Source organism: Aphelocoma coerulescens, chromosome 1, assembly GCF_041296385.1.
Source record: "Aphelocoma coerulescens isolate FSJ_1873_10779 chromosome 1, UR_Acoe_1.0, whole genome shotgun sequence".
NCBI classification, from domain to species: Eukaryota; Metazoa; Chordata; class Aves; order Passeriformes; family Corvidae; genus Aphelocoma; species Aphelocoma coerulescens.
In genome coordinates, this window is record NC_091013.1 from 92251108 (window position 1) to 92263380 (window position 12273).

The 12273-nt window shown below is 48.1% G+C and overlaps 1 protein-coding gene across 1 annotated transcript; it reads left to right on the top strand.

Annotated features, from left to right (window-relative positions):
• The first annotated feature begins 650 nt into the window (after positions 1-650).
• Positions 651-11990, top strand: ITFG2 (integrin alpha FG-GAP repeat containing 2). Its single transcript, XM_069017612.1, has 12 exons — positions 651-808; positions 2104-2199; positions 2637-2678; positions 3515-3692; positions 3981-4120; positions 4537-4685; positions 5774-5868; positions 7662-7712; positions 8167-8258; positions 8768-8885; positions 9455-9628; positions 9790-11990. Exons 1-12 carry the CDS (start codon positions 713-715, stop codon positions 9930-9932), a joined length of 1374 nt encoding a protein of 457 aa, XP_068873713.1. The 5' UTR covers positions 651-712; the 3' UTR covers positions 9933-11990.
• Positions 11991-12273: the final 283 nt, after the last annotated feature.

The following is a 12273-nucleotide window of genomic DNA, read 5'->3' on the forward strand; positions in this document are numbered from 1 at the left end:
TGCCAAGCCAGAGTACTTTTTCTTCAGCAAGTAAATACCTTGATTTGTTGCTAATTATTACTGGAAATACAAGCCTCTGTGGCTGAAATTGTTGTTGCTGCTAAAGCATAGGGCCAAGCCCTAATGATAAATTCCTAATTGTTGAACAACAGTTTTCAAAAATCTCTCACAGGCATGATAGTTGTACATGTTTCTGAAAGCAAAAAGTGAGATGATTTCTGTGGCACATCTAAAAATATCTAGTCAATGGTGCATCTGTTGTTAAGTGTGAGCGGTCTTGAAAGTACCACCGTGCCCTCGTTGTTACTACATAAGCTATGAAATGTTTGAGAATGTAAATCTCTTAAGGACCCTAAACATGCCCTATTCAGGTAGCTGAAAGGATGTTCCATGCTGCCTTTAAAAACGGGTCTGGTTGCCGGCAGAAGGTGGCAAACTGGTGTTTATAAGTGAGGTCATGCATGTAAACTTCAGCTATGAACTTCGTTATGTATGTCCTTATAGAGAAAAAACCAATGCTTAAAATAAACAGTTACAGCAGTGACTCTGTAAGCCGCCCCCGGCTGTCTCTCCGTGTGTGCTTCCTTTACGGCGGGCGCTGTTCCCGCCGCCGCCGCCCGCTCCGGGGGCAGCCGCCGCCTTCCGCCGGCGCCGCCCCGCGCTCCCGGCATTCCCGGCGCGCCTGCGCTGCGGGCCCGGCGGAGCCGGCGGGATGCGCTCCGTCAGCTACGTGCAGTGCGTGGCGCTGGACTTCGCCGGCAGCCTCTTCCCGCACGCCATCTGCCTGGGGGACGCCGACAACGACACGGTCCGAGCCCGGGGCGGGGCGGCCGCGGGGCAGCGGGCCCGGCTGGGGGTGCCCGCGGGGCCGCCTCGGAGATGGGGCCGGAACGGGGCTGCGGGGAAGCACCCGGCGGCTGGGGCGGCCTCAGGGCAGGTGCCAGGAGGAGCTGGCGGGGCTTCCAGCTCTGCAGTGACACACGGGGCTGGGCGGGCGCCTGAGCGGTGTGAGGGACGCAGGGCTTTGGTCAGAACCTCCCCGGAGTTCCCCTGCAAAGGGAATGTTTGCCGGGCTGCAGCTGGTCCGGCCTTCCCTCGCCATTACGTGTGCTGGTCACCCCTGGTGTGGCCTGGGTGGTGCAGAGCCAATTTCTGCTCCCAAAGGGTGACAGGCCCTCACCTGTCACAGTGGTGGGGATGTAGAGGTGCTTTGCTGGGCAAAGCGGATCTCAAACAGGGTAGAGCCAAGTCTCGGTGCCTCTTGACCCGCGTGATGGATGGATGTGCATTGGGAGTGTTGCTATCAGCCCCAAAAATGGATGGTTTTGATTTGCCTGTAACTAGGAAGAGGTTAGCTTAACCAGCTATATGTGAAATGTTTCTTCTTCTCAAGTCAAGGTTTTTTACAGCCCTATCCTGAGAGTTGTAGTGGCTAGCAATGCAATAGGTGATTAAAGGGATTTCTCCATTAATAGTTATGTTGTATAGGGTAAGGTGTGCAGGGAGTTATGATATGTACACCATTTAAATACAGAGGCATGATGCAGGAGATGGGATAATGGGAGTAGGCTCATCAGCATGGGTGGTTGGTGATGTTTAGAAATCTTCTTCAAAGAAATTATCACCATTCTGAAATACCTTTACCCCTTCAGCAGTGCGATTGAACATCCTGTGTAAATCTGTTGAAAGTGTTCTTGCACTGTCATCCTGTTCCTGGATGATTGTATTTTTGTCATTGCCATCATCTTCCTTAAGTGATTCAAGTCAATCTAGATTGAAGGATGGAAGATGGAGTGATGATGATTAGCTGAGCAGGATGTTGAAACAGTCAGTGTCACAACTCTGAAACAGTGAGTGGAGAAGCAGTGGGTAGTGGGATGTTGCTCTAAGGAGCCATTCTCCATCTCTTTTACCTGCAAGAATAAAATTAGGGCTTGTATATTTTCCCAGGCCTTCCATTTTGATTCAAGATTGTCTCTTTAATTTGTTTTGTTTTGCTGCTTCTTCCCAGAGAGTGATTTTTATATATGAATTCTGAAATTATTGCTGTTGAAGGAATACTGTTAATGTAATCGTGGATTTCTTCCTACTTTTCTTGTACAGCTGAATGAACTCGTGGTGGGAGACACCAGTGGAAAGCTCTATGTTTACAAGAATGATGACAGCAAGCCCTGGGCTGTGCGATCTTGCCAAGGAATGGTCAGTTCTTGACAGACTTTCTAAATGGTTGGGTCTTTTGGTGTATGTGCAGCCAGCTATCCTCATCCTTTGCCTAGGAATATGTAGGCTAGAGAGGAATGGCAGCCAGAACTGGTTCTGATGTCTTACATGTAATGATTCAAGACCCTGCTTTTGCCCACAGCTCCATGAGCTGGAAGTGATGAGGAAATCAATGGACAAACATAGAAACTGGCCTTCTGTCTCACCTTTACCCTGCTCTGAGCACTGTGGGTTTTGCCCCAGGGCTCTGACCAGTTGTGTTTCTGTCCCTTGACTCTGCTCTGTTTGTCCTTCAAAAGGCTGTTTGGAGTTCAAGAGATGCTTTTTGTGAGAGGGGAGGGGGTAGGGCAGAGGTTTATCCCAGGGTGCTGGGTTGGGTTACCTTCTCTCATGGATGGCCTTGTTTTCTTTTGCAGCTCACATGTGTCGGTGTGGGAGATGTGTGCAATAAAGGAAAGGTGAGAGGAGCCAGCTGTGTCTGTAGGGCATGTGGGAGCTGTTTAGGAGATTAAGGTCATGTCATGTGCTGAGTGTGGAGGAGGACAGATTGCTGGTGCTTTGTCTCCAGGATCCTTGCTCTGAGTTTTAGCACTACTGTTTTAAACTGTTCTTCTGTTTATATGTAACTGGTATCTTTCTGTGAGCCTTATGTGGGTTTTAGAGATCAAGGAAATCCATCCTATCTTCAGAGAGCACTTTTGATTTCCGTCTGCCCTTGTGAGAGCACCACAAGGCTTTGGTGGTTTGAGGGTTGCTCCTTTTGCTCTGTGGCTTTTGCCCTTCTTGTGCTGATGTCTGCTGTGGGCCGTGGTCTTTCTGCCACTTGGCTGTGTGCATTTAAGGTCATCTAAACAAGACTGAGACATGGAATAGTCTGGACTCCCAAGCAAATTCCACTGAGTCTACTATGACTCCTTTTGTTGGATTGCTGTTTCTGGGGGTTTAGCCAGGACCAATGAGTCCAAAGGTCCCAGTTTAGGCACCCTGCCCGAAATAGTGTAGCTGTGTTTCCTTCAGTGGGGAGCAGAGCTGACGTGGGCATTGAGAAAGCCACGCACTGTTTGAGGATTGCACACATATCAGCTTGATACCACAGTCTGACAAAGATGAACAAGAAGCTTGGACCCTGCCAGTAGCAGAGTAGTTTGTGTGCTGGCCAAAAACCTCCTGTTCCCTCTGTAGCAGACATTGATCTTGATTGATCTACCCTTGTGTCTTCCTTTGCCCTGCTGTGGGACAGCTTCTGCACTTTCTAAAAGAGGAAGAATCAAAGGGTTTTTCTCTTCCCTCACAGAATTTTGTGGTGGCGGTGAGTGCAGAAGGCTGGTTTCATCTTTTTGACCTGACCTCTCTGAATTCAAAACACCCAGATGCTTCAGGCCACCATGAGTTGGCAGGGGCAGAAGAGCAGAAGCCAGTGTTCAAGCAGCACATTCCTGCCAACACCAAGGTCATGCTCATCAATGACATTGGTGAGCCACAAAGCTGGTGTGGGAATGCAGGGTGAAGGAGTTTGTGTGTGATGTTGGGGGCACTTGCAGAAGGAAGTTAATGTCTTGCTGAAACAGATACTCCAACAAACCATAGCCAAGTCATGAAGGAGAGAAACAAGAACTTCCTTAATGTTTCTGAAATGCAAGTTTTCATTACAGGGTTGGGGTCCTCAGGGATGCTAACTATAGAAACCAGCAGAGTGGTTTCTGCATGTTTGGGCTCTTAGGGCTTGAGAGAGTCCCTCTGTCTCTCTCTCTTTCCTACAGATGGAGATGGGAAGTGTGAGTTGGTGGTGGGTTACACTGACAGGGTGGTCCGTGCCTTCCGCTGGGAGGACTCATCAGAGAATTCAGACCATGTCTCTGGGCAGTTGATCCTGTTGAAGAAATGGCTTCTAGAAGGTCAGGTAAGGAAAAAGGATGTTCAGAGCAGTACTTGCCACACAGTCTTCAAGAGGTGGCTTTTTCAAGAGAAGAAGCATAGAATCTCAGTCCTATGAACAAAACAATTGTCATGTTGATGGCTTGAAAGATTTGCCCAGTGGTTTTTCTGTACATGCAGAGCAGCTGGTGGGTTGGTCTGGGAAACAGTTGCTCTTGCCCGGTAAGAGAGCATTAGTGGAAATTACTAGTGGTGTTTTAAAGTGGCTTTTGGTAGGGAACCAACCTTTTACTGAACTTGGACATTTTGCTTCCAGCTGAATTTGTTCAGCTGCTGCTCATCTCTATCAGAAGATTTGCCATATTCAGATTTAGTTTAGAGGAGCACTGTAAACCTTTCCGAGTTCTTGACTCTATCCATGCTTTTCCTCTGCCACTGTAGGTGGACAGCCTGTCTGTGAACCCAGGCCCTGGTGGCTCCCCAGAGCTGATGGTGTCCCAGCCCGGCTGTGGCTATGCCATCCTGCTGTGCACCTGGGACACGGAGCAGCGGGACGCAGCTGCGGGGAGGGACGGATCTGCCGCGAGCAGGTGAGGCTGTTCCTGCAGGGATACATGAGCAGGTGCCACTGTGGCTGCCTGTTCCAGGGGACTGCCACCACACCACTGTTGTGAGGTGGGAGGTACTGTCACTGTCCTTGCTTCAGTGGCCTGCTGTGCTGCTGGTTGCTCATCACTTAAGCCTGCCTGTACCCAAGCTTCCATGAGCACTCTTCATGTCTCTGTCGCAAAGATGAATACTGCTGCTTTCCTTGTATCCCACTCTCTTCTTGAATTGGGCAAGGAGAGTGGCAAAACCAGCTCACTGCGGGGGCTGGTTCTGGGAGCTAAGGTAGGGAATGAGTGACCTAGATCTCCAAAGAAAAGTCATCAGATTGCAGGGTAACAACTGAGAGACTGGGCCAAACCAAATTCATCTGAAACCCAGGATAAAACTGGGCTCATTCACCTGTTTTCTGCAGGTGAGGCAATTAGAGGTTTTCCTAATGAGACCCCTGGCAGCCAGTGCTGTAAATCACAACCAGAGCAATGAGGATGAGCAGTGAGGTGCTTGTTACTGTCTTGGTGCTGGAAGAACCCTGGTGGGGAATTTGAGTGCTTCTGTGGTGTTCTGTGAGACTTCAAGGCAGACACAAAAAGCTGCAGCAGGAGAGGAGCTAGGCAAGTCTCCTTGATGTCTTAGAGAACTTAGTGGAATGGTACCCTGCTGACCAGAAGTCAGGCCCAGATGTGGTCTCTCACCAACCTGTTCAACCCTAGGCAGACACTTTGTGAGTGAAAAGCAGCCAGGCTTATATGACAGTAAAGACAAAATGGTCTTTTTTTCCCTTCACTGGAATACAGGCCTTACTGGGTTTTTTTGAGCTCTTTCCATTTTTTTTTTGATGCATCAAATCATTCTGGTTTTGTTTTTTTTTTTTAACATTGGTGATGAGTTTCTTTACTACCTGGGCTGGAATGCATTTTTTTCCTTTATCATTAAAGGGATAAACCTGTTCACAAACTCTGTCAGTGCCTGGATTTGTAGAGCTTTGGAATACTCTGCTCCTGAGATTGTTCTGAGACAGTCCCTGGCATGGTTCCCTAATTTTTCCCTGTTGTCTTTCTCCTTTCCCCAGTGAGGCCCCTGTTCGAGATGTGATTCTACATCAAACATCTGGACGGATTCACAACAAGAATGTCTCCACTCATCTGATTGGTAGCATTGCCCGAGGTGAGAGATCAGCAGCTTGGGGGTCTCCAGCCCAGCAGCTGCCCCTGATGGTTTTTCAGTATGTCAGTCCAGGATGAAATTGGATTTCCTGTGGTAGAAAAATAGCAGTGAGAAGCAGCTGCAGGAACAGAGGGATCTCGGCTTCTCTTAGCCAGCTCCCAAAGAAAGACAGTTGGATATTTGCACATGAGCTTTTTACAGCCTTTGTCCTTCCCTAGGTAGCCCTTATCCTTCACTCAGCACAAGAGTTTCTCTGCAGCCTCTGCTGACCTGCATTTAGTCAGTTTGAATGGCTGCTATGCTATGCTCCTACAGATGTCCTTGATCCTTGTTTCTGCATGGCTGCAGCTGATGCCTCCTTCTCATTTCCTAGATGCATCTCTCCCCTCCCACAGCCTCATCTTCGTTCTTGGTTTCCAGCATTTGAATCTCAATTCCTGGTAGCTACGTGCTGCTCCTCCTTCTCCTGTGAGGCCCCAGCCTCTCCAGAGCTGCTTCCATATTTCATCTGTATCATTGTCCTCTGTCTTCTTCCACCGTGTTGTGTTCAGCTCTTGTATCTAAAATCTGCACAGCTGCCAGCTTCTCTCAGCCCTGACACACTGCTCTCGTGTCCAGACTTTGGTTGCCCGCTGCCACTGCTTCCCTTCTGTAACTCCTTGTGCTCTGACCTGTGCCTGGTGCTCCTGCTGAATCCTCCTTTGGTACCTATGGAGAGTAAGCAGCTTTCACTCCCCCTTGGTGTGTGGGCATAATAGAAGGCAGAAAACTCCCAGTGGCAATCACTTTCTCTTGCATTTGCTGTGCCCAAGTGTTGCCCCCTGCAGTGCTGTCTGAGAATGATTCCGCCTGTCCAATGTAATTAGAGCTTTTGGAGAAGAGCAATCCACTGAACCCCACCCTCTTCCCCTTCCTTAGAGGACCTTTCCTGCCCAGTTCCTAAGCTTGTCATGTTTCCAGCATCTCTGATGCTGCTGTGAGCAACATGGTCAACAGAGCATGAAATCAATTATTTCACTGCATATGAAGCCTTGCATGTATTGAGAGATGTCTGTGAAAAATGGAGGCACACAGAGTAAGGGATGAAGAGCAGGCTGTAAAAAAGCCCATTGATGTTGGACCATCAATAAAGAGCTGAAGAGTGCCATGCTGACCAGTTTCCAAGGGGGACACAGGAGATCTCTTGGATCAGAGCCTGTCTGGGTGCATGTCAGTAGGGGCAGTTAAGCACTCAACCAGCGGACTTTGCTTTAGGCTGATCTGCAGAAACGGGGTGATTTGTAACCCGGGAATGTGCAGGGGGTTGTAACTTGGAGCTGTCTGTGGGCACTGGAGGTAGGCTCACATTGTTAACCTACTCTGGGGAAACTGCCTGCTTGCTTTCAGCCCTGCTGGCTTGCCCCTGACTGCCAGGTTTCCTGGGCTCTTCCTCAGGGAACCAGTATCTCTCCTACATTGTCACTGAAAGGATTAAATGCAGCTTTAGTTGAATACAGCTCTAGTCCTCTCTTTCTGAGTGTCATATTTTTAAAACTTGACCTTGCATGTCTTTTCTTTTCTTGGTAGCTAGGTAGAGAGTTTGCTGAAGGGCTGAAGCAGCCCAGTGGACAGGGGACTCTCCTCTTCAGCTTTAACTAGTGACATTTGTCAGTGTTGTCCTGCACACAGCTGGACAAGGAAAAGAGGCAGCATGGATCAGCTTGCTTTGGATCTTTTTAATTGTTTTCGGGAGAGGGCGGGGACGATGTTTATAAAATGGCATCAACTCCAGTAATTTTCTTTTGCACTTACAGGCTCCAGTGAGAATAGTGGCTCAGGTCTCTTTGCCCTCTGTACTCTGGATGGTAAGTCCTGCCACTGTCCTGAAGGGAGACCTGTGGGGCAGCCAAGGCCTGTCACCAATTCAAAGCAGGGAACCAGGGCCTCAGTGCTTTTGATTTTTAAAAGAAAGGGAAGCTAGGCTTCAGAAACCCTTCAAGGGTCAGGCAAGAGAATTTGATTCAAAGACTCCTTCTGCTGACATATTTTATATGAATGCATGGAGGGCACTGTGAGGATAGATGCTTGTTTGTGTTCCACTTTCTCATGGCCAATGCCCCCTGCCCAGTACTGCCACAGTAATAGGAATGTGGTAGGTGGGGTCAAGTGTCCAGTATGGATTTAGCAGCCAAAACCAGGCCTGTGCTATTAGGAGCCAACTCTCAGCAACCCTAAGTGTTGAAGGAGTAGGGCCTAGCATTACCAAACATCTTGCTCCCTTTTACTGTTTTCAAGATAGTTGCTTTTTTCTTTCTTCAGGAACACTGAAACTCATGGAGGGAGCAGACAAGCTGCTCTGGTCTGTTCAGGTTGATCACCAGCTCTTTGCTCTGGAAAAGCTGGATGTTACAGTGAGTATCTGAATAAGGCTGGGAGAGATGAAGACAAAAACTCAGCATGGCTTTGTACGTGTGAATATGAATTTAGGAAGGGCAGAGGGAGTATGACTCAGCTGGAAAAGGCTGGGATTATCTCAGGGTGACACAGAGTGTTCTGACTGTGGCAGTACATTCTGCACTCAGGTCAGTCTGCCCAGCTGCAAGAGGTTGAGCTGTCTGTCTGTTAGATGCAGCATCCTTTTATCCATTCATAAACTTTTGTCCCCAGCTGTTCTTCAATCTTACTGCAAAGCTGAATGGTTTTGCTCACTGCTAATACCCTGATTGTCCACAAGGTCTTACAGTACCTAAGGATTGCCACAGAGAAGAGAGATGAGCTCCAAGTGCAAAATGTCTGGATGAGGTGTCCAGAAGTGACACCTAGACATTAATGTTCTGTCTCTGAACAAGCAAGAAAGATTCTTGGCTGTCCCTGGGAGTAGGTGATGTCTGTGCAATATGCAGTCTTCTGGTTCCTGCAGGGCAATGGGCACGAGGAGGTGATTGCCTGTGCATGGGACGGTCAGACGTACATCATTGACCACAACCGGACTGTGGCCAGATTCCAAGCAGATGAGAATGTCAGTGCGTTCTGTGCAGGTGGGAAGCCTGACTGCAAAGCCAGCCCTCACTCACAGCATTTTTCCCTCAAAGCTACTGCCCCCATCTGGGAGACCGAGAATCCTTTGTCTGCCTGCAGTGGGGAATAATTTCCCTGTGTGCATACTGCAGAAGGCCCAGCTAGTCTTTCCTCTGGTGGCATCTGGGAAAAGTGAGAGGAAGTGATGCTAAGGTTTGTCTTTGGTAGTTTGGGTTTTTTTTCTTGTCCTTTTTGGAAGTGCTGCAGTGGTCTCTTGTCTTGCCCACCGCTTTTTTAATATGCAGACTTCTAAGCTGTTCTAAAGTGGAGATAATGAGCCCAAGCTTTGGCTCTGCTCAGTCCCTTCTCTCAGACCTGCAAGAAGCAGCTTGCAAATCCCCAAGCTTCATGCAGTTCAGGACAGCTCCTTGGATTTTCTCAAAGGGACTTTGTATAGCAAGCCGACATCTCTGCCCAGGTGATTGCTGTTTTCAGTTAACAGCTTTGGTACCTTATAATGAAATGTCAATTGCTTGCTTTCTCTATCCTTTTGGAAGTAGTCAGATCTCCACACTTCGGCTTTCTGCAGGCCTCTATGCATGCAAAGAGGGGAGCAACAGTCCCTGCCTTGTTTATGTCAGCTTCAGCCAGAAGATCTACATCTACTGGGATGTGCAGCTGGAGAGAATGGAGTCCACCAACCTGTTGAAAATCCTGGATTGTGACCCGGAGTTTGGAAATCTCCTGCAGCAGCTGGGTATAGGTGAGGGCAGAAAGAGCAGAGGATGTACAGAAAGAAAGAGAGGAAGGGGCTGCTGGCAGATGATGTTCTGGGAGCCAGAGTTCCAGGTATTTCTTAAGGAAGAGGCTTTCATACTGCTTGATGAGAATGCCTAACAACTGTTTTTCCTCTCTTTTCCTTAGACAGAAGCGATGTTTCTGCTGTCAAAAACCTGATTCACAAAACACTCTATTTTCCTGAGAAATACCATCTCAGCAGCCCCTCGCAGGACCCTGCTGGAACAGATTCTTCTGCCCACTGCAGTGGCATCCAGGATCCCTTATAACAAGTGACATGAAGGCTGCCATCTTTAATGCAAGCGCAAGCTCTTCTGCAGATGGAATTGGGCATCTGATGAAGATGACTGTTCTTTCCCTGTCTTGTCAAAACTTCCAAACAGGAAAGGGTCTACAGGCTGTGAAGGGATGTTCTTGGATTGCCTGAATATGGTGGGCTGGTTTGCCTTTAGCTGAGAGAACTATGAGAACAGGAAGGGCCAAGGATCCTGCACATAGGCCTTCTTTTGCCAGTTTCCGTATTCCTGGCTAACTAAAGTGCTCCACTGGTCACTGTGAAGGGTCACAGATGGAGCGAACAGCTGAGCTAAGTCTCCATTTTGACCTAGTCTTACAACTGCTCCAGTGAATACTTCGGAGTTCTTAGCAGGATCACAATGCAGGAATTACAGATGGAATTGAGTTAGGGAGCAGGCACGGGCATTCTCTCCCACTTAGGTGTATTTAAAGTAGAGCCATGCATTGTTGGTCTTTGCTTTGCTGCTGCTCTTCTGCCAAGCAGTTTCTCACAAATCCTGTTCTGAGGAGCTGGAGACATGCACAACTTGCACTAGTAAAGTTTTAGAGAGGTACCAGCTCCAGCAAACTCAGCTCTAGTCAAGAGTCATTGCTTGTTTCCATCTTCTTGGGCAGGGTGATCCCACAGAAGGCTGTGACTTAACAAAGCAGCTGTGAAGTGGTCAGTAAGACCAGCCTGACTTAACTGTGGATCTGTGGTGCTATGAGAGCTTGGCCATCCCACAATAAGTAGTGGACATGCCACTCTTGCCTCTTGTGGAGAGTGTCATGCTTTGAGTCCTGCACAACTGAAAGAGGCGGGCTGGAGGTGATGTTCCACTGGCTGGCATGAGGAGTCTGGAAAAGGGCAGCTCATTTGCAAAAGCCCAGGCATGAACCTATCCATATGCTGTTGTTATTGTGCTTTTCCCTCTCTTAGTTTGTCCCTCACCTAACTCAGCTTATTAGGAAAGGGGCAGCAGGCTTACCTGCTGGCTTGCATCGATTATCCCCTCTTGCTTGTGTGATGTTTTATTGGACCTGTGTAATTGATGGAGCTGTCCCTTTGCCCGTACAGCAGCCTGAGTCACAGCTGATACAATTCAGTGATCTGGAGCAAGTGGCAGCTTTTGAAGATCCTGCAGGCAGCTGAAAACCTGCTGTGCTTTACTCTGCAAAATACCCAAGGGCAGCCCTAACTGGGAGAAAATGCTTTGTATAGAGAAAAGGAGTGTCTTGCCCTTGGGTCAAAGTGACTGTTGTTGAAGCAGCCCTGTGTGGTAGAAGGGCAGGATCTTTGCATAGTTAACCTTAGCTGTTCTTTGCAGTTTCCCTCTGTAGATTTATATAAGCTTTTCACAGGACAGTGCTGTCCTCTGTGTTTGGTAGCAGTGAAAGTTGAAGCACGGAGCAGTAAAATGGTGTGACCTGCTCTGTACCTGCTAGCTTGCTTCTCAGGCCACTGTATCTTCGGACACTTAACTGCAGTGGAAGTTTCTCTCCATTTTTAATGGCCTTGCTGAGAAGCATTTTTAAATGTTCCCCTGTCATACTTAAGTGCTTGTGTAAAACTGGACCCTTCAGGCAGGAGCTTTGAAGTCATAATAGAGCTTATTAACAGTGGTGTTAAGAGCAGCAAGGCTTGAGTCTGTGAGCTGTGGAGAGCCAATACCACAGGGACCATCTATTTGTGGGCTAAAGCGAGGAGTTGTCCTGAAGCTTGTCAGACCTAGACTGTAACCACAACAAATTGTCAGCTCTTGTGATACTGAAATGTGCAGCCACCCATCCCAAGAGGAATCATCACCATTGCTTCTGGCAGATAGGGCCTAGCAGGGAAACAAGATGGCCTATACTCATTTAACAGAACAACTCAGTGCTGTCTATCCATGCCAAATATAAACCTTTATTAGCAACACCAAATATAAACCTTTATTAGCAACACAAGCACAAGGGGTGTACAAATGGGTGCATATGGCTGGAACTGTTTTATGCAAAACAAACTTTGCTGTACAGGTCAAATGATTTCCAAGAAAGGAAGGTCAAACTGATCCACTGTTGGGCTATTAATTGTTAAGAAAGATTGGGAAAGGGTTACTAAGGGAGGGATGATGTTTTTCTAAGAACCATCTTTAAAAGAAGGTGGGGCAAAAGCATTGCAAACGTTGGGCAGGGCCCTTTGTGCACCCTAACCCTCTTTTGCTGAGGATAACATTGTTGTGTGCTGTGCGAGCCCAGGCAATGCACACTATGAAAAGCAGAGGTGAGAAAATACAGACACTACAAAAACATCTGTTCCCCAAAACTTTTCAGCTCTTAAAAACCATTGGAGAG

Bases quoted from the DNA above. Each gene is read 5' to 3' on its own strand.
- ITFG2 (XM_069017612.1), top strand. From the start codon at position 713: ATGCGCTCCGTCAGCTACGTGCAGTGCGTGGCGCTGGACTTCGCCGGC. The intron at 4,121-4,536 runs GTAAGGAAAAAG...CTGCCACTGTAG, and splicing joins AATGGCTTCTAGAAGGTCAG to GTGGACAGCCTGTCTGTGAA. The intron at 7,713-8,166 runs GTAAGTCCTGCC...TTCTTTCTTCAG, and splicing joins TGCCCTCTGTACTCTGGATG to GAACACTGAAACTCATGGAG.